The 21,010-nt window shown below is 43.5% G+C and overlaps 1 protein-coding gene across 33 annotated transcripts in view; it reads left to right on the top strand.

The window, feature by feature from the left end:
- Nucleotides 1–21,010, top strand: part of GRIP1 (glutamate receptor interacting protein 1) — a 598,160-nt gene that overhangs the window by 525,019 nt on the left and 52,131 nt on the right. For all 33 annotated transcript variants that reach the window (XM_070621989.1, XM_070621980.1, XM_070622003.1 and 30 more), the window contains 3 exons: nt 3,155–3,341; nt 3,940–4,085; nt 13,786–13,866. In XM_070621989.1, coding sequence (XP_070478090.1) covers nt 3,155–3,341; nt 3,940–4,085; nt 13,786–13,866 — 414 coding nt within the window. The remainder of the gene's footprint in view (nt 1–3,154; nt 3,342–3,939; nt 4,086–13,785; nt 13,867–21,010) is intronic.

Genomic DNA, 21,010 nt, shown 5'->3' with positions numbered 1-21,010 from the left:
ATTTGAAACTAGGGGATGGCCTTTGCATATTAGAAAAGCCACTCTGGCAGCAATTTGGAGGCTGTTAGCATAAGACAAAAGGCAGGGACACTGGTTGGAAGTCTGTATAGTAGTCTGTGCTAGCAACAATGAGGCCCTACTCCAGGGGGTAGATACACTGGGACTTCATCACAAAGAGAAAGTTAATCTGGCAATAATATAGCAATATATATGGCAATAATAAGGAAGCATTGGGCATGAGAGGACCCAGAAACGTGTGTATTAGAGTAATTGAAATAAAAAGTAATGAAAGCCTGAATTAAGGTATTGACAGTAAGAAAGGAAAAGAGGATTTACACAAAATATATGTCAGTGGTCATCCTGAAAGAATTTAGCCATTGATTGAATTTGAGACAATGGGGAGTTGTGAGTCCAAGGCTATTTCAAGATTTCAAGCCTGAAGGACTATAAGCGTGAGGGTCCTGTTCATAGAAATAGGAGTGGCAATGAGAAAGAGGGTGATTAACTCAATTTTGAAAATGTCGAGTTTGAGGAGTCAGTGACACATCCTTGTGGATGAGATATCCATCAAGTCAGGAAATTCAACACCGGAGCTTAGGAGAAACCAGAGAGGTAGATTTGAGAAGATCCATGCAGGGGTCATGTTTTAGAAGCGATGGAAATGAATGAGGGAAAGAACAAGAGTGAAAAAAAAGGCTTAGGACAGAACGGGGGCAACTCTGTTTGGAGTGCAGAGAGGCAAAGGAGCTGGGAGGGGCGGAAAAAGTACGAAACGAAGAACCAAGCTTCAGCAAAGCCATGAGAGCAATTTCAGAAAGAAGGATGGTTCCCGAAGCCGGCTGGGTGCTGTGGAGTGGTGAGAGTGGAGGAGGCCGTTGATTTGGCAATCAGGAAGTCATCAGTGAGTAGTTTCAGGAAAGGTTGTGGCGAGAAGCCAAATTTGAAGCCATTTTGGAATCAGTACAAGTCAGAAGGAGAGGTCAGAAAGCTGGAGGAGTGGGTAGGAAAGTTGGAAAAAGCAGCAAGAGAGAAGTTTTTATGGCACAAAAATCACAGAAAGAGTGGAAAGGGATAGAATCGAAAACACTGAAAGGAGGATTTAGCCTTTAAATGGAAGGAAGGATGCAGCCCCCTGAAGCAGGGAAAAGGGGAGAGAGAACAGACGCTGACACAGAGAAATCGAGGTTGAGAAGAATTTGTTTAAGGAACCCTTGCCAAGTGGTCGGACCCTTTCAGTCTTGTAGGAAATGAAGTAAAGTTTGACCCTGATAAGGGTAGAAATGTTTGAGATGGATCCTGTGAGAATCAAATAAGGTGCCAAAACATTACACAATGTAAGCTTCCAGGGGCCCAGAGAATAATGTGAACTTGTCATGACTTTCTCTAGCGCCCTTTAACAACTTACTAACAGTGGAGTTGACTGGGCATTACCAGTCAGAGCATTAGAGGGCAGAAATCACATGAGGTTTAAGAGTCTGATACTCACAGATGTGTCATAGAAGAGGTCACCAGGGGTCCATGATGGTACTGGTAAAAGGCAATGGATAAAGATAATCACTTTCAAACTGAGTTCACCAGATTCCCACTTGAGAGAGGAGGGGTCCTCTGGGGTCTCCCATTCCTACCTCAACTGCAATAGTTCTGTTTTTATCTGGAATGTAAAGCCATCCTTATATGCCTTCGTTTGAAGGAAGAAAAAATCTGCTGCTAAAAATATTGTTTGAAAACCACTAGACCAGGAGACAGTGAGAGGAAATGGGATAGAAGTCGTAAAGAGGAGAAAATTAGATCGTAAGGACTGGGAGAGATGGCTCATGAGGATCTGTGATCAACAAGGAGGATTCAGATACTGAGATCTTGGAGCTCTACCCGTTTTGAAGGAAGATGGGGTCCAGGATAGGGCTGTGCTGGTAGAGCTGAAGTAGGAGGAATTGCTGGTACCTGCGTTAAGAGAGCTGAAGAACCATAGAACCAATGCGTTAGCTTATCGCCCTGATGTCAAAGATGCTGAGGACAAGGAAAAGCTCACTTTAGAAGAGATCGATTAAGAGCCAAGTCCTGAAGTCAGTGAGGAACCGGAGGAGTTTTGTAAACGTCGAAAGCTATGAGTTTGAAGATGAGACAGAGCAGAAATAAGTACAGAATGTGGAACTTTAAATAGGAGTGGTTTGAGGTAAAAACAAAAAAACACTGAATATGGTGAGCAAGGAGTATTACAAACCCTTCCCTCTCCTGGCCCCATGCAGGGAGAGTGAAAGAAAATGCCTTCTGGCTGGAGAGTGTTTTGAGGTGTAAGTTGTCATCAGGTTTCAGTTAAATTAAGGGAGCCAGAGACCATTTTTGGAAGAAGTAACAGGGCAGCGTTGGACGCTGCAGACGGGAGCGCGCGCTCACAGAGCAGAGGCACGCAGGTCTCGGAGGCAGCGTGGAGAGAAGGGCGTCCAGGAGGCAGCAGCCCTTTCATGACCTGGGTTGAGGATCAGAACAAGACAGCGGCGTGTGCCTGGGCTTAGAAGAGGATCAGAGGAATGGATGGAACAAGAGATGACACAGTAGGCTGGGGACCCAAGGAAAAGAACAAGGGCTCAAGAAACCACGTTCGGGAGGAGGAGAAAGAGTATAAAGGACTCCATCACACCGACCTGTGCTAGATAGGTTGATGACCAGCACATCCTCACTACTCCAGGAGCCAGACTTTGATCATTTCTCCAAAGCTGAAGGTTAGGTTGTTTGTAAGAAGCTTAAAGCTCAGGCACAGTGGCTAAAGGGGAAAATTAGACCAGGTAACCCAGCCCCGTTTTTCCTAGATAGCAAAGAGATTAATGACTTACCAAGGTCAACTGGTTGCTTAGCCATGGAACCGGGACTAGAACCCAGGTACCCTCACCCCAAGGCCGTCCTCCTCCTATAGCTCCCACAACTGTCCCTGGTATGGAGGGGGCTGCACTGGTGTTGTAACAGAAATGTGACAAATACTGGGACATTCATTCATCTTGCTCAGCTCTAGCTAACTTTTTGCTAGAAAACCAAATGTTACCTCCCACCATTGCCGATGAGCTTTGTTTCAAAGACACGATCTGTTTCAGAAATGCTGGTATGTATTCCTGGTGCTTCTCCTACCTAAAGTCATTCTTTTCTGTGTGTGTTCCTCCAGTGTCTTTAGCCTCTAGCACGGTGGGCCTGGCTGGGCAGGTTGTTCACACAGAAACCACAGAGGTCGTGCTGACAGCAGACCCTGTCACAGGATTTGGGATCCAACTGCAGGGCAGTGTGTTCGCCACAGAGACACTCTCTTCCCCGCCTCTGATTTCCTATATCGAAGCTGACAGCCCGGCGGAGAGGTGAGCTGCTTTCTCTCACAGCCTCTTTTTCTGCTCTGCATTTCTCATGCTGGCTATCTTTGAATCGCTAATAAATTATGGAACAGCGCTCAATGCAGGAAATGCAAGACATAATGAACTCTCTGTTCTGACAATAAAATTTTATGTTCTTATCAGTTTTGAGAAGAATAATGAGCATGGATGCCTTTATCTGGCAGATTTTTGTCCATCGGGGACTAGAGGCTATGTTAATTAAAAAGGAAAAAAATCCATTAAAAAAAACTCTCTAAAGTTCAAACTTTAATAATTTCTCTGCCATGGGGCAATGTACATTCATCATTACTAGATATTGGTTCAGATCAGATTATAACAATACCAGGGTGCTGAATTATTAATTACTTCCCTGGGATACTTCAAGACTCCCTTGCTGGCATTTGTAGCCCTGGAAATGCAAGAATTCAAGATGTTACAGTTGACCTATTACGATTCCCACAGCATTGAATAAACAAGACCAAATGGTTATGCTATGTTGCAAGGATCAAACAAGGTAGACTTGGTAACTTCAATCTAATGATTGTTTACTCCATCTACAACCTCTGACATGTGGTTCTAAATTTAGATGTGGGGTGCTACAGATTGGAGACAGAGTGATGGCCATTAATGGAATTCCAACTGAAGACAGCACCTTCGAGGAAGCCAATCAGCTCCTCCGAGACTCTTCCATCACGAGCAAGGTCACTCTGGAAATCGAGTTTGATGTTGCAGGTATAATCATGTAATCGCGAGTCAGCGCAGATTCCGGGTGGACTGCCTGTGAATTATATGGGTTATGTGGCAGAAGGGGAAGGATTTTTTATATTCTGAACATGTTTTTGTTTAGGAGATTTGGGATGTCATTTTGATCAAACATTGTTTTTGTATTATTCATTAAAATGTCACCACAAGAACAGTGGAAAATAAATGTGACAAAATGAAAAAGTAATAGCCACTATAAAGGTGATAAAAAAAAAGCCATGTAGCCTTTATTCTTCCTGACTTTCCCCTGTATGCTAGAGAAACAATATTCTTCAATCACATGGACAAGAAAAGCCTCTCTTGACCTTTCCCCACTGCAAGGAACATATGAAAGTTTAGTGGGCAACGAGGAAAATTCATTAGGTAGATTTAATCAAGCCTAGTAGGTAAATATTCGCTCTCTAGTGTTAAAGAGGAATTGTACCAGACACTTGTGAAAAATGACCAGGAAGACCATTCAGGACTACTGTGAGAGAGATCACGACTTGCAGTATGGAAGAGAAATTGAACTCAACTCCAAAAACAGCAAGGGCAGCCGGGAATTTATAGCCAACGGGCAAGCTGAGGGTGAGGGAGTCCTTGGATGGACAATTACTAAGAGGATCTTGATTAGATATCGAGGGTGGGGGATGAGGAATTTGATTATGTATTCAAGAATGGAGGGATTCTTGATCAACTAATTTAGCAGAATTCTCGCTAAAGCTAGGCTCAGCAGGCCAAACTCTAGGCCAAGGCCGAGGCCAAGGGCTAGTCAAGAACAGGACCCAGAGGAGGCTGATTTAAGTCTGGTCATGGAGAGAGTCCTTGTCAGTAGCTAACAGGTGTGCAGATTTTAGAGGTTGGTGCTGGTTCCCATTTAAGTAAATTGTCTTCCCACAGTGAAACGCTACCTCGCAGAGCCAATAACCCTTATCAATCAGGAAGGATGTGCCTCTGGACATAGAGATCACATTATCCCAACAAATATTTGCTGAGTGTTTGCTATGGGTCCGGTACTCTCCTGTATCATGGAGATTCAACCGTAGACAGGAAAGAAAAAAATCCTCGTCTTCATGAAGCTTTTATTAGTACAGAAAGTTAATTTTTAAATTAACCAATAAAATTTAGACAGTAATAAGTGCTCTGAGGAAAATAAAGCCAGAATGAGGGTTAGAGAACGACTATGGGGAGCTGTTTTCATAGCATGACTCTCTAAGGAAGTGACATTGGAACAGACGTTTGAAGGTTGAGAAGGAGCCAGCAAGGGAGAATCAGGGAGGAGAGCATTCCAGGCAGAGCGAGCAGCCAGTGTTACAGACGAGCCAGAATAACCTGCTGGGTGGATTTGAGAAACAGCAGAAAGGGTTCTTCCTGCAGTGAGTAAGGGAGTGGGGGTGGGGATCGCATTGGGCTTAGGAGATGGGATGGGGGAGGTTGGAAGGGCGAGCTAGTTCAGTGCCTTGGTGAAGAATGTATATTATATTTCCAAGTGTGGTGAAAGCATGGAGCATTTTAGGGAGGGGAGCAAGGTAGCCTGATGAATACTTTAGAGAGATCCTTGTGAAATGAGAAGGGACAATAGCAGAAGCAGAAAACCAGATGGGAGGTTGTGGCAGTTGGACAGGTTAGGAATAATGGCGGCTTACACAACAAGGTGACAAATGTGAAAGTTAGGACATGGCTTGAAGCAGGACTAACAGAACCTGCTTATGGATTGAGTGTGGAAGATGAGAGAAAGGGAAGATTGTGGACGACTCCTGAGGTACAAGTTTCAGCAGTTGAGTCAATAGTGATGTCTTTAGCTGAGAGGAAGACTTGCAGAGTGGAAATTTGGGGATAACAAAAAGAGTTCTATTTTAGACATGAGTAGGTAAATCCACTGCCAATACTAGGAAAAAAAGGACAAGCAAGCTCATCCATTCTTTAATTCAGAAGACAAGTATCAATCACCAATTACTAAGTGCTAGGCACTATGATTTGTTCAGATCATTGAAAGAGGAAGTAGGATCAATATCTTCTAGGAAGGAGCTCAGGGCCAATTAGACACGAGTGAGAACTGCTGAAAGATACGAATAGACTTACCGAATGTGTGTTACCGCTGGAATGCAAAGGGGACTGCAGGCGAGACGACCTGGAGCCTAGGACGAGGGTCTGGGCTAGAGAGCAGGACTGAAGAGGGACCACCATGTCCGTGATTGTTAAAGTCACTGGACTAAAGGAGAACCAGGGAAAGAGTGGCGACAAGAGGGGACTCTGCCTGAGGACTACCAAGATTTAAAGAGAAAGGGTGCTAGCAATGAGATAAGATGCTCTAGGACAAGGGGGAGGAGAACCAGAAAAGGTGGCATTTTGGAAGCCAAAGCCAGACTTTCAAGGCAAAAGTACTGGTCACTCGGGTAAAGGTGCTGCAGAGAATTCAAGTCATAAAAGGCGAGAAATGTCCACTGGATCGGACAATTAGGAAGAAAGACATTGCAGAGTCATTTCAGGGAATCGGGGCACGGAAACCAGACTGCAGTGAGCTGAGGAGGGAGGGAGGGTGGGGAAGTGCAGACAAGCTCTGCTTGATGTCGGCCAAGGAACCAGGTTTGGGAAGAGGATTTTGCAGAAAAATGCAGTGAATGGATGAAAGGGACTGGAGGCCGCCGTGGGCGCCTCTCTTCAGAATCTGCAGCATGGAGTTATGTACCCGGCGCTCTGTTTTATGTGGCCTTATCTTCTAATCAGTGGTCTTCAACCAAGGTCGGTTTTGGGACATTTGGCAATGTCAAGAAAGTTAGCTGTGGATGAAAGGAGATGGGACAACCGATGGGAGCAGGATTCAGAGTTCAGAGGGGTGTTATTTTGTTTTGCTGTTTTGTTTTCAGATTGAAGAGTTTTGAGCATGTTTGGAGCCTGAAATGAATGAGGGAGAAAAGAGATGATTGGTGGAATTGGGTCCCCAAAGGGATGAGGGGGCGGTTGTCTAGCACATAGGTAGATGACTAGTTTGAGAAAGTAGCAGACCTCTTCCTATGAGTTTGAAGAGAAGGATGTGAGACTATAAACACATTTTTAGCTATGTTTAGGAAGTTCATTTAAGAACTGTCAAGCAAGAGTGAAAGGGTCAGCATCTTGGGGAGTTGAAAAGAAGGATGAATGTTTAGGATAGCTAAGGGGAAGATGAGTGAGAAAACCAACCAGACTCATGTAAAGGGATTTTCAAGCTGAGTGAGGGCCGAGCAGAGTCCAGAGGCTCTAAGTGTATAGCAGCATCAACCTGCAGGGTCAAGTAGATTTTTGGCAAGGGACCTCAGGGCAGAGAAGTGGGTGATTAGATGGAGCCAGAGATTAAGATTTCCAGAGAAGGTTCAATGAAAGGAGAACTTAAGTCACAGAGGTTCAGATGGTTGCAAGGAGAGCAAGTGAATAATTATGATAGCATAAAAATTATCATGATAATATTTATCAAATGCTTACTCTCTGGCATGTCACTTTTCTAAGCACTGTGTGTGCATTCACTCACTTAATCCTTATAAAAACAATGGAGAAGGTTACTATTATTCTGACCCCAGAAAACTGGGGCCACGTAGTTAATGCCAGGGCTGGGATTTTAACCCAGGTGGTCTGGCCCCAAAGGCCACACTCTAACTGCTACACATACTGCCTGTGTTTGAAAGCATCTAGGTTGGAGAGGGATGGAGTCAATAAAGAATCAGCCCCAAAGACCAAGAGGAAAGGGAGAACTTAAGGAACTAGGAGCCTTCGGGAAGAACAATGGGTATAGTGAGAAAGCCGTTGAGGGAGCTCATGGTAGGCGATTGAGGTCCAGGTGGCATCTTAAAGCTTAGGATTTCAGAGAAGGTCAAGCAAGGCTTGGGGCCGTGAGTGGCTGAAGTGGAGTGGAGGCGAATGTCATTCTGCCAGAGGGCTGGGAATTGGGAGTGCAGTGGCATGGAGGGACCATCCAGGCAGTGAAATCTCTAAGAAGGAGGGTGCGCCTTGGAATGAGGAGGGGAGGATGAACAAGCTGCTCAGGACGTGCCCAGCACCGTCCCGTCAACGGATCTCTGCAGTAGTGTTTCCTCTGCCTTGGCAGCTGGTCCCCAACATGCTCGGCTGGTTTGCTCTCTTCATTCAGGTCTTTGCTTAAATGTCACTTGATCAGAGAAGCTTCTCTGACTACCTGTCACTCTCTGTCCCCTGCCCCAGATTTATGGTTCTTCTTAGCCCTTGTCAAGCTACGATGTCATATGGTATATTTATTTGAGTTTTTTGCTTGTCTTGTCCAGTAGGAAAATCTATGATGTCAGTGACTTTGTGCCTTTTTGTTCATGAATGTCCCCCTAGCACCCAAAATAGTGGTTGGAATACAGGAGGCTGTCAGCCAGTACTCGGTGAATGCGTGAATGAATGAAGTGCGGTTGGCTCTCCTGAAGGACTGGAATCAGGAACTTCAATTTGCATCAAGAACTGATTTCATACCCACTGTTTCTCTGGGGTTCCTGGCCCCTCAGTGCTGCTTGTTTCTGCACTTCTGCTCCGTTTGTCTCTGTTTTCTCTGACTTTTGGTTGTGCATGATAGTCTTATCTTTGCGAAAGTGCCCCGCCAGTACCAGCCACTTCCAATTTCTAATTCCCAAGAGAAAGAATCTAATTGGCCCAGTTTAGGTTTAGTATCTCCCCCTTCTAGACAGCGGTGGCCAAGCAGGAATCTGCTGGAAAGACCCTGTATGGATGAGTGAGCTGGCAGTGAGGGTATGGTTTTCAAAGAAGGCTGTTTAGCAGCCCCAGCATGTACTTACTACAATCACAGCGCATTAGTGGTGAGAGGACTCTTATAATCCAATACCTTCATTTATTTATAAGTGGGGAATCGGAGGTTCAGGTGGGGAAACTCAAGGTCATACTGCAAAGTGAACGGTAAACCCCAGGTCCACTGACTTGCACTCGTCTTCTCCATGTCATGTTACACTGCCTCCTCAAAGAGATGCTAGAGTTCCCAGCATGAAACAGCAGGATCCCTGAACCTCTGCCCTACTGACATTGTTTGTTGAGGGGAGGGGCCCATCCCGTGCCCTGGAGGATGGTGAGCAGCATTTACTCAGTGCATTGCAGTAGTGAAATGGCCAGCACAATCTGACCTTCTCCGTAAGCAGTATCTAAATATTGACTTGTGCTATAAATGCATTTTTCTCTTGTGTCCTCAATATTTGTTCGTTGTTTAATCCATACTTAATATATATATATATGTTTTAATGTTTGTTGATCGAGTACTTTAATATCTTACGTTTAAGCTCATAAAAAATAGAAACTATGTCAACTAAACCCAGTTTGTTCCGTACCAAGCTTGCTTGAATAAGGGACAGGAGAAAGGGACCTAAGGTGTTCTCCCTTGCCCATCATTGTTCCAGAAATCAACCTATTTCAAATGGATAGAAACTATGGAGAATAGGGCCAGGAAAAGTATGCTCCCATCCTGGCATTTCCTCCTCCCTTGCTCATGGCAGACATCACTAATTGATGCCAGCATCTTCGTGCTGGGCCCAGACACAGAGTCAGAATCCTCAATAGTTAGTCATTACCAATCGACTGGAATCTATTGGAAACTGCTGGAATCAGAAAAATCTTTTAGAGCCAGCCTCATGGCCTAGTGGTTAAGTATGGCACACTCCACTTTGGCAGCCCTGGTTCAGTTCCCAGGCACGGAGCTACATCACTCGTCAGCACCCATGCTGTCACAGTGACCCACGTACAAAACAGAGGAAGATTGGCATAGGTGTTAGCTCAGGGTGAATCTTCCTCAGCAAAAAAAAAAAAAAAAATCTTTTAGCCAGTTGAGAACTTGGAACATTGGTAGGAATCTCTGGACATGAACTATTTCAAGACTGTCCTGTCCTTCTGGATTGACTCCTAATTGTCTGGATATGAGCCATCCACTTCTAAAATTCTTCCTCAGGAATATGTTATACCCAGATATTAATTCCCAAACTATCGGGTCTCAGAGATAAGCTATCTCTATTTTATAAATATTTTAAACAACAGAGAGAGGGATTAAAATCTCAGCTTTGAATACACTGTTGCTTAAATCTGTCTCTTTAATGGGAACTGTGTACAAACCACATTGTAGTAGCATTAATGGATTTTTTTTAAAGCTGAAATTAAGCATAGCCCCGTCACTCTAATAAACAAAAGTTAAAATTTGTTTATATTTCTTTACCAACATCCTTTACCATACATATAATTATAAAGCTATAATCATAACATTTCAATACTGTCTTTTAAATACCGATCTACAATATCATGACTACTTGAAGTTTCTACTTTAACTCTGAAGTTATTTTGTTGGAAAAAATACAGCTTTGTTCTGGGAGAAGTTCCAGTAACAGTCCTATCAGATGACATTTGCCATCATGACTGGAGCCTCCCGTGCTTTTCTCCGAATGGGGAGTTAAAGCATCTACATTCGCCCCCCTTAGCATCCCTTAATTTTTTTGACTCTCACAAGGCGTCCAGGTTGATGAATCAGGATGTCGTGATGATCGTACTGCGCCAACAGTGAATGCTTTGGGCAGAAAAAGCACAACAAGTGGAAAGAAGGAAGCTTTTGTTTACCCAAATGTGCTTTTAATTATAGTATTAACAAAGATAAAGCAAAACCAGGGAAGTGCAAAATAGTCACGTGGGAGTCAGACAAAATCAATATCCTGTTCACTTATTCTAAGCCTCTCGTTTCTCCACATACTGGATCTTTTTCCTGTTTGCTAGTATTTCTTTAAGAAACCCCAAATTAAGTCTGCCTTTGCTTTAACAACCAAACAGTTGGATGGGGAAAAAGAGGACCAAATATAAAATACATCATGTTGGCATTTAAAGATGAAGATGAAGACACAGCTTGATCAAAGAGATTCATTTGTTGATATTTGTTCATCATTATGAATATTTCAAATCTTATATAGTCAAAAGTGATCCATGGCTGTTTTCCAGGAAGTGATAACATCTCCTCCAGTGTCACTAACGCTGTTAATCCTGGTCAAGATTGCCTGCATGAAAAATTTGTGGAAGCAAAATGTTGCTGTAGTAACTATTCCATACCAGTGATTCCAGGCCCTTCTGATTCAACGACCTCACTTGTATAGCATCGTGGACAAGATGTTATATTCATACACAGATATGAATACACATACATACAAGCTCACAATATGCTCCCCTCCCCTTCCACAGCACACTTTCTCTTAAAACATAACACTAACACAAACACACATGAAATGAGTTCCATAAATAGCAAAGCCGTTTGTTCCTCCAAAGCTTCTTATGCATTTACTTCTGGACCACTTTCGCGCTTTATCCAAGTAATCGAGTAATTTGTTCCTGCTACACCCTGAACACTTGTGTGGGGGCTTTCTGCTTAGCTCCCATTCCATTTCCTCTACTGGATCAGTGTGTTCATCACACATCTTTCCATTGAAGGCAACAGAAATGCACTCAAGCTAGTTTAGACAGAGAAGAGGCAGCTACTGGAACCACACGGGATTCACAGCCCTTGAGGACGGGAAATGTGGGCAGCCCCAGGAAGGGCTAGAGCTGACAGCAAGGCCAGTCCCAGCCAAGCGCAGGCTCCCTCCAAGACCTCGCAATCTCCCCATGCACACTTGTTTCTTTCTCCGTCTTGTCTGTACACCAGCTGTCGGTGCATATGGGCAAAACAGCCACTTCCAAATCCCTCCTCTGCCCCCCATCTGCATGCTAACCCAAATTCTTAAACTGTCACTTTTAGGGCTGGGAAGCAGGTGGCAAATTTTTTTATTGGACTAGGGAATGGAGAGGACTCAGGAAAGAGATGGAGGGAAGGCATGGATTTGAGCAATATTTTGGAAGTAAATATTGACGATCCTTGCAGCGCCTGAAGTCAGGAAGTACAGCCCACCTACATGCTTTTTACTGACCTCATTTCTCTTTTTCTGCCCCAACATATCAAAATCAGCTAGTCTTCTTAAAAACCTATTGGGGAAATAAATAATCTTATTTAGCTCAATCCCATTGGGAAATGAGAGGGGTACAAATTCTTAATAGGTAAATAAATGTGGCTCCTTCCTGGCCCATCAGGGTGTCAGTTGAGGACAAGAGCGAAGCCGAAGGTATCAGCTCACAGTCTGTGACGCTCACTCGACACCTGACAGGACAGGAGTCCTTTTTCACAGGTGGTGCTCTGAAGCCTGGAGGGCCTGGGAAATGAAACGTCTATTGTGTTCTCCTGTGTAACAGTCTAGGGTGAATCTTCTGAGTTGGAAGATCAGACTCTGGTCTTGTAAAAGTTTACGGCCGAATTCCTTCTGGCAAAGCCCAAAGGCCAGGAAGAGCAAGTGAAGGCCGTACCCTAACTCTGTTTCCTCCGTGAAGCCAGCCCAGCTTCCACCTCTGCCCTGCAGAGGCTCAAAACCTGTTAAAAAAAATGTAATTAACAAATTGGGCTAGGGGCCTGAGGGCCTAATCGTTAATTCTTGTGTGAGGTTGGGGAGCTGGCCTTGAGCTGGGCCATCCCACAGTCCTCCCCTTGGGCTACTGTCTCCCTTGCTTCTTGGCCCCCTTCTACCCCTTTCCAAAATCTTCAAGAAAGGATAGTCATTAGCAACTTAGTATGAATGGATGTTGTCTCTTCAGAGGATATTTCCATTTTAACGTTATCTCTAATTGAAGGTCTCCCAGACCGTGAAAGGAATTTTAAGAGTATGTTTAAGAATACGTAGCAATTCCTTCCTTTCTAAAATACTAGTCAGGCCCTGGTAAAATCTCCATAGTTCTATCCTGGATTGAGAGTCAGTCAGTGCACACTGGTTTCTTCTCTGTTGCTGCAGTATTAGCTTACTTCTCTCCTGGTTGGCCAATATTGGAACCCACCTTCACCCTTTTCCAGGGCCCCCTGCTCCCCTCCTCCTCCCTGGGACCTCCTGGAGCTCCGAAACTAAAGGGTCATCCTTGGTACCATTGGGGCCCCCCGTGTTCCAGCTCTGGTCAGTATCCAGTCTGGTTGGCTGTGGCCAGTACCATTCTGGTTGTCAAACGTTCTGAAAATCACTCCTGTTTCTACCTCTTTAGTGTATGTTTCACTGTTCACATTACAAATTAAGGCACCCCCTCCCCGCCCTGCAAATCAACAGGCTTCACACCAAGCTGAAAATTCTCCCGGAATCTATTCTCCCAGCTACCTTCAAACAATGTGTGCCAAAAAAAAAAAACAATTGCTGAATAATAAACTCTGGGAAAATATGGTTGCAGGGGAGAAAAGAATATAACCAGACCTGTGGTTCTTAAACTTTAGTATGCCTAAGAATCAGCTGGAGGATATGTTCAAAATGCAGATTTCCAAGCTTCATCCTCAGAGATTCTGATTTCATAGATCTGAGATGATTCAGGAATCTGTATTTTTAACTTGCATCCCAGGTGAATTTGATGGAGATATTGCCCAAATCACACTTAAGAACTGCTGAGCTCCACAGCGGCTGTGAATTATGCACAGGTGTCTGTGGGAGGACATCTGTTCTTCGCCAGGAGCTGGGTCTATCAGAATTATAGCGGTATTCACCTGTCTTTGATTGCTAAGGCTTTAACTACAGACAATTGTGATACAAGTATTCCTGACGCGTCTTCATCGATGGGCGCTCCATTATTCCTGGTCTATAAACACACTCTCTCTTTTGTTTTGGAATCGCAGAGTCTGTCATCCCAAGTAGTGGAACGTTTCACGTAAAGCTCCCTAAGAAGCACAATGTGGAACTTGGAATAACCATAAGTTGTAAGTAGAAGTGATTTCTTTTAAAATGTAGAATTTAAGAAAGACATTAGAAAATTGTATTGTCAAATGGCTTGCAGATGTGGCAAACGTTTTAGGTGCCATTGTCAGGTTTCTATGTAATTATACAAAAATGTGGGGCCAGTCACACCTCCAGCACTTACTAGCTGTGTGACCGGGACAAGTTGCTTAACTTCTCTCCAATCTTATGTTTTTTCATCTGTAAAATGGAAATAAGGATATCTACAGAATACAGGATTATTTGAAGTATGAAATAAAATAACATATTTATATACCTAGGATAGTCCTGGCAAGTAATAAGTTCTCAATAAATTCTCTCACACACCCCATGAATAATCAGATGGGCATATAAGTGCATTTGGGTTCTCCACATTTTAGTATGTTGTGGGTTATGTTTTCACAATAATCTACTAAATTGCATTTGTTTACTTTGAAGGCTGTCCTCCCCTCTATCCACTACGCGTCTCCAGTCCAGTTTGCAAGACTGAAATAATGTCTCTTATTTTAGTAACTTCCTGAATTCCTCCATGGGACAAGGTGTCTGGGTAACCAAACCGAAAAAGAAAAATAGAGCATCTAAATGTGTTTAATTCTCTCTTTCCTCAGGCTCTAGATTTATAACTGCTTTGGTAAAATAGCTTTGAAAATGTCAGCCCCACTGGAGTTTTATAGAATGGAAATTGAGGTTTTTGTGTTTTTAATATCCATAAACTAAGTTCATCCATAAATGCCCCAAGAAAATGAAGCAAATGATTAAAGCATAAAGACCAAAGGAGACTTAGAGGCAATGTGTGTGACAAGGGGTGGTCCCTTCCAGAAAGAACGATGAGGCTGCATAAAAGAACCTGCCTACCCGGGTGGAGAGCGTTTATGTCAGTGGTTAAGGCAGAAAGAGAGAGTTCTCACTGGGCAGGAGGAAATGGGGGCTGTTCAGCTTCACTTTGGTGATAAACATTTAACACTGAAAATGAAATATTATTTATAACCAATACAGCACACATATCTAGGGTGACACTAAAAACAGTGGAACTACAATACAGAATAAATGTTAAGAACTGGAAGCCACATGTCTGAAATAAGCCTGTATCCCCCCAAATCCCAGTGTGGCCCCTGGGAGAAAAGCAGGACTGAGGTGCTGTGTCGTCAGTGGGAAGACAGAATGGGGTTTGAGAGACTCCTGACCTGTTCCCGGTGCTACTAGAGTCACCTGTGCCTTTAATTGGGTCACGTAGCCTCTCTGTTGGTTCATTATGAAGCAAAGTTGGTATGTGTTTACTGAAATTAAGGGAGGGCTCATCAGAACCTACCATTCTAAAAATACTTGGAGCTCAAGGTGGCTTCTGCAACCCCCCTGTAACTTTAAGGTTGCTCTCATTTATTCTGTTTATTCCATTCTATTCATTTATTCCATCAGAACTGGCCGTGGGCGTGGTACCTCTTGGAGTTGTGCGGTGCACGACGTGCTGGCTGCACGCAGAGGCCCTGCCCTCTGCTCCGTTCTTTCTCCTCCTGCCTTCATTCAGGACATACGTTCTGAACGTCTGCTGTGCCGGGGCCCCAGGCTACGTTCTGAGAATACTCTCCCCGTGCTTAGAGATGCTTACGGCCATGCGTGTACTAAGGACGCCTGCTCCTCAGAAGCTTATGTTGACGCACGGTTACTTTACTCTCAAATTTTAATTAGGAAAGCAGTCCTTTTTCGTGTTTTATTATACAATAGGATTTATTCTTAAAAATTAATATATATAAAAATTTAACTATAAAGGAGAGTATCCTTTTAACAATTAATCCTGTGATATATTCCTTTTTGAAAGTTGATATTTACGTGTTCAATTTGCTTGAGGTGTAGCCATGTACAAAGCTATAAAATATTTTATTCACATAATCATTTAAATTATGCTTTATGATGGTCTGACTTATGTACTAAGTATTACTTCTAAAACTGATTTTAATACCAATAATGGAAACTACACAAGAATGGCCCGATTGTGGCCAGCTGTAAGCTACAGCTCTTCGAGGAGCTGGAAGTGGGATGCTAATTCTGGTGGAGACCTGACACACAAGCTTGTCAAACACACTGTCAGCCCTTCCAGAGTTACAGCCCCATTTACTCAACCAGTTGTCACCATCCTGAGGTCGTGTCTCCTCGTGGAAAATACTCATATTTTGCCAATTGAGAAAGCAAAATTTGCTATAATAATAATAATAAAAAAGGCCAGAATCCATTTTCATTGTTTGAAATAGTCAACTCCTGAGCCGAGCAGAGTTCCTGGCACACACCGGGTGCTTCTTTAATCCCTGGCTTTGTTGGGTGAATGAATGAGTAAGCAGTCTTCTCCTAACCACCGTGCATCCCGGGAAATGAGCCTCTGAGGGACACGGTGGAGAGAGATGATTGTGCAAAGGCTATTGCGGGAACTGACGAAGCACTCACTTGGAAAATGACTAAGAACAAGGACTCAGAGCACAGACCACCCCACTTCCCGACACTCTCGACCTCTCTGCGCCCAGGTTCCTCGTCTGTAAAATGGTGTACTCATTACCTTCCTGCAGCCTCGCTGAGAAGGTTAAATGAGTTCGTGTATATAAAGTGCCCAGAACACGCTGGGAACCCTAACCAGGGCTAGTTCTTATAATGACCTTATTGTACACATAGAGCCTCGTGAAATGTTTTAAGCAGAGCTCTACCCCACAAAACTTTGTGCCAACTGTAATTATACTACTTACGTAGGAAATCCAGGAAGTCTCTTGTCAAACACACTCAGGTACTATTAGTGCAACTGAGACACAGCGAGGGGGTAGTTATTGATGTTTCTCACTATCTTTATACAAAGCCCTCTTTCCATCGCCTTCTTGTGAAAACTCTGAGTGGTAAGAAGCGGGCCCCCATCAGGAAGCACACTGCCAGAGCCTTCACACTTGGCTTCAGCCTCACTCTTCATACCTAATTGACTGAGAAGAGCCCCTCTGATTTTGGATGTGGTGAGCAGTTTTAGGCTAATGTTCTTGAGCTCCTGAGGAGACATTCATAGCACATTAGCATAAGGCACTACTTCATTGATGTTGTTGCTATAATGTGAAGTGATTTATTATAGCAAATAAAGTGGAACGACCCAGCAGAAGGATGCAGTTTGGGGCTGGAAGCAGCATCCTGGGGCTCTGACACCTCAGCCAATCAGAAGCCAGAGCCCATACCCTCTGACTTGAAAGTCAGAGAAGCCTGGTTGTCTCGGTCACGTGCGTTGTCAGAAAGGTCCTTTTGATATCAATGTTTTCTTTTGTGGTTTTGTTGCAGGAATTTGTGTCTACTTTGTACCAGGCATGGCACTAAGCAATTTATATGTGTTTTCTCATTAATCTTCAAAGCGGCCCTGTACCATCTATTCCCATTTTACAGAGAGGAAAGTAAGACTCAGCAGGACAACGTGCCCAAAGCCCCAGAGCTAGTACAAGGCTACACAGCGGTTCACACCTATTCTGTCTGACTTAACATCGGCTTTGCTGTCGAACCACTGCTCATCCCTGTCGCCATCTGATTGATGAACCTCCCCAGATCCTGTATCAGAAAAGCCAGAGACAGCACTTTGTGAATGCACGTAATTTGTTGGATTTCAATTTTAGTTGTGACTGAATTGTCTGCAGGAACAAAGGCTTGCTTCATTTTATTTTTTTTATAAAATCATAAAGCAGCCTCTATGACAAGCACAACAAATCTGTCATTTTCCCCCCAAGTCTTAAGCATATTTAGAAGAGAGCAGTTCATGTTTTTTGCCAACTTTGCAATAAAACTCTGCTCACAGCTCCATTTCAAATCAAATAACTTTACTTGCCAGTATTATATATATGGTTGAAATTAAAGTAAAACCGAATGATTGTACGTGTGTGCGTGTTTCCAATGTAGTCTCGACTCTTTATCAGGCTCCTTGAGCAAATTACCCTAATAACAGAGTAAGTTCCATGAACGACTGGATATTATAGAATATTCTTAGAATACTTTGTTGATTCATATTTAATTAGCTTCAAAACTCAGAAGATTTCACTTGTCTTCAAATACAGAAAAAGTTTTTTAAACAAAGGATAAAGACTGTCATTTTTCTACCTCTTCCAACAACTCTTGGGGAAGAAAAGAATCCACATTCACTGTAAAAACCAGTTTCTTATAGCCAGGAGTGACCAGTGATTTTAAAATTTCAGGAGTCAAAAGATGATAGCTTGAACACATGCCTTTAGCTCTGCTCCCCCATATACCCCACTTTAAGATGACAGTGTAAGATTTTTCAAAAGGCAAAAAACCATAAGGAGAAGAAGAAAAAGAAAATAGGCAACAGCAACCAAATTTGGAAGTGGCAAAGAAGATGGAGAAAGATGAATTTAAAGAAGCAGAGGAGAGGGGCCCAGCCCCATGACTGAGTCGTTAAAGTTTCACACTCTCGGCTTCTGTGGCCCAGGTTCACGGGTTCGGATCCCAGGCATGAACATACTCCACTCCACCCATGCTGTGGCCATATCCCACCTACAAAAAAAATAGACTGATTGGCACAGATGTTAGTTCAGGGCTAATCTTCCTCAGCAAAAAGAAGCAGCAGCAGCAGCAGAGGAGAAAGCTGACAATGACCCTGGTTTGCATCCTAAACTCCCAACAGGCCCAGCAGTTGGTGAAATCAGGAAGTTGTGGAAATGAGAGTCATGGTAGAGCTCAGACAGGAGGACTGATTGAAAGTCTGTTAAGAATGAGTCAGTCTCCTAGATGCCTTCCCCTACTCGGCACAGGTGAGCCCACAACCCAACCCCCCCACCCCCCCCCCCCCCCCCCCCCCGGCAGAAGCCTAGTTTTATTCTCTGGAAAGCATGGAAGGGAGTGTCTCGGGACTGGGAGAGCACAGCAGAGTGTAACAGGATTGCTCTAAAAACAGGGGTGGTGAAAGTTTACCTGCTGAACGCTGAGGCTGCTGGCTTCTTCCTCCAGTAAGTTCAAAGAAGCCAGGAGGCCAGGCTTAGCACCCTCCTCGCAAGAGAAAGGATCAGGGCCGCTGACCCAAAGAAACAGCCTGGCCTGAACTCCCCAGTGAAGGCCATCTCCTCAAGCGCCACTCAGCGCACCGAGCTTTCAAACAGCTTTTTAGGGCCCACCCTCTTCAATCTGAACAGACAGCTAAGAAAAAAAGCCAGACGCTTGAGGAAAGAATCAAATATGCAAGACTGTTACCAAAGACAAAGAAGAAAATCAGAGAAACAGTGCATGCAGGAAGAAGAAAACTTCAAAAAGAAAAAACTGTCATTAACATCATTAGCAACATAAGATATCGTATTCATAGGCGGGAGGAAATGAATACTATTTATTACAAAATATACAGAGGGAAACAGAGCTCTTGAAACATAAGCATATCACAGAAATAAAAAAAGTAAAAATATTGGAAAACAAAGTTAAGGGACAATTCCAGAAATTAGATAAAAACAACAAATAAATGAAGAATCTAGAATAGATAGAATTATACAGGATGAGTCCAAATGACACAATATCCAAAGAATAGTCGTTACAGAAAGAAAGCGGAGAGAAAAGCTTCAAATAAATATCATAAAATTTCCTGGAATTGATGGGTATAAGTTTCCAAATTGATGGGTCCATGAGCCATGGATGAAAACAGACCGACACCAAGGCATGCTGCTATGAGATCTGAAAACACTGGGACGAAAAAGCAATCCTACAGGCTTCCAGTGGTGGGAGGAGAGAACTTTCATAAAATGTGTCAGAATACAAATAATAATCACATGAGCAGAAGGGCATCAGGCTTCTCCACGCGGCTCAGGACGTCAGAAAGCAGTGAAAGAGCACCTTCAACATTCTGACGGATTTCCAGCCTGGAACTCTCCACCTAGCAAAGCTGCCAATCAAATGTGAAGGTAGAAAAGTGCATTTCCAGCTATGCAAGGTCTCAAAAGCTCTCCTCCCAGGCGCTCTTCCTCAGAAAGCTCCTGGGGAACGTGTCCCACGGAAAGAGAGTCAAGCCAGAAAGAAGCAGAGTTGGATTCAGGGTGCAAGGCCTCCAAGGATGCTAGAGCGCAGTGTTAAAGGATAAACTGAAGCAGAGTAAAACTTTTAAGAGTTTATTTGAGCAAAAATAGCTTCAAGTTGGGCAGCGCCAAACTGAAAGTAGTTAGAAGCAAGGGGCCCACAGGAGCCGGGGAAAGACTTATATGGAGAAAGTGCAAAAAAAACCCAAAGGGCAGCATCGGATTGGCTGCAGCTGAAAGGCTAGGTGGCTGTTTGTGATTGGTTGTTAGCATTTTGATTTGTGACCTTGAGGCATTTAGAGGCTGAGATCTTGGTTTGCTTCTCAGGCCATTTGTGGCATTAGAGCCCCCTCAGTCTAATGGCATCTTTGTTTAATTAATTAACAGAAGTGAAGAGAACATCTGGGTTCCCAGGTTCTGTGGGAAGGAAGTTGCTGAGATCTGTGTAGCAAGCCTAGAAAGCAAACAGTCCAGACAGGCTGTAAACCTCTGATAGAATTCCTGATACACGTGACATATTGAGAGGAGATTGACGTAACCTGGGAAATCTGAGGAGTTGAATTCAGGATAAACACAAGAAAACTAAGCCAACCAAGACATCAAGATAACAGATAACTGCAGGGAAAACGTATCCTGCAGAAAAGGCAAGTCATCACGGGATGCTACAGGACGTGTCTGCAGACACTCTTTACAGAGGCAAAAGAAACATCAAATATTGATCTTACAGAAGATTAAGACAAAATTATACTGGAAGAATGGGGACAACAAGAACATGCATAAACAGGGTGGTAGTACAGAAGCAGAAGAGAACTAACTCTTTTGTCACAGAAAGTAAATAACTAACAGTGAAAAATAATTAAGTCGGATTGGTTGTATGTTATTTAGCAATTTAGAAACAGCCAAAAGTTGCATCTGAGGAAGCAGGAAATGAAGGAATGCTCCTGTAGAACTTTTGACTCTTCGAACTGTATGCTGTGTAATTTTGATATAAAAAGTAAAATTTAAAATTAGTATGGTAATATAGTAATTTCCTTGCAAGGATCAAGAATGTCTGCCTATGGGCAGCATGAAAAATATCGACTATTCTAATGTTCTACAAAGCGGTAATTGTGAT

Source organism: Equus przewalskii, chromosome 5 (assembly GCF_037783145.1).
Source record: "Equus przewalskii isolate Varuska chromosome 5, EquPr2, whole genome shotgun sequence".
NCBI lineage: Eukaryota > Metazoa > Chordata > Mammalia > Perissodactyla > Equidae > Equus > Equus przewalskii.
This window is presented reverse-complemented; position numbering and strand designations above follow the sequence as displayed.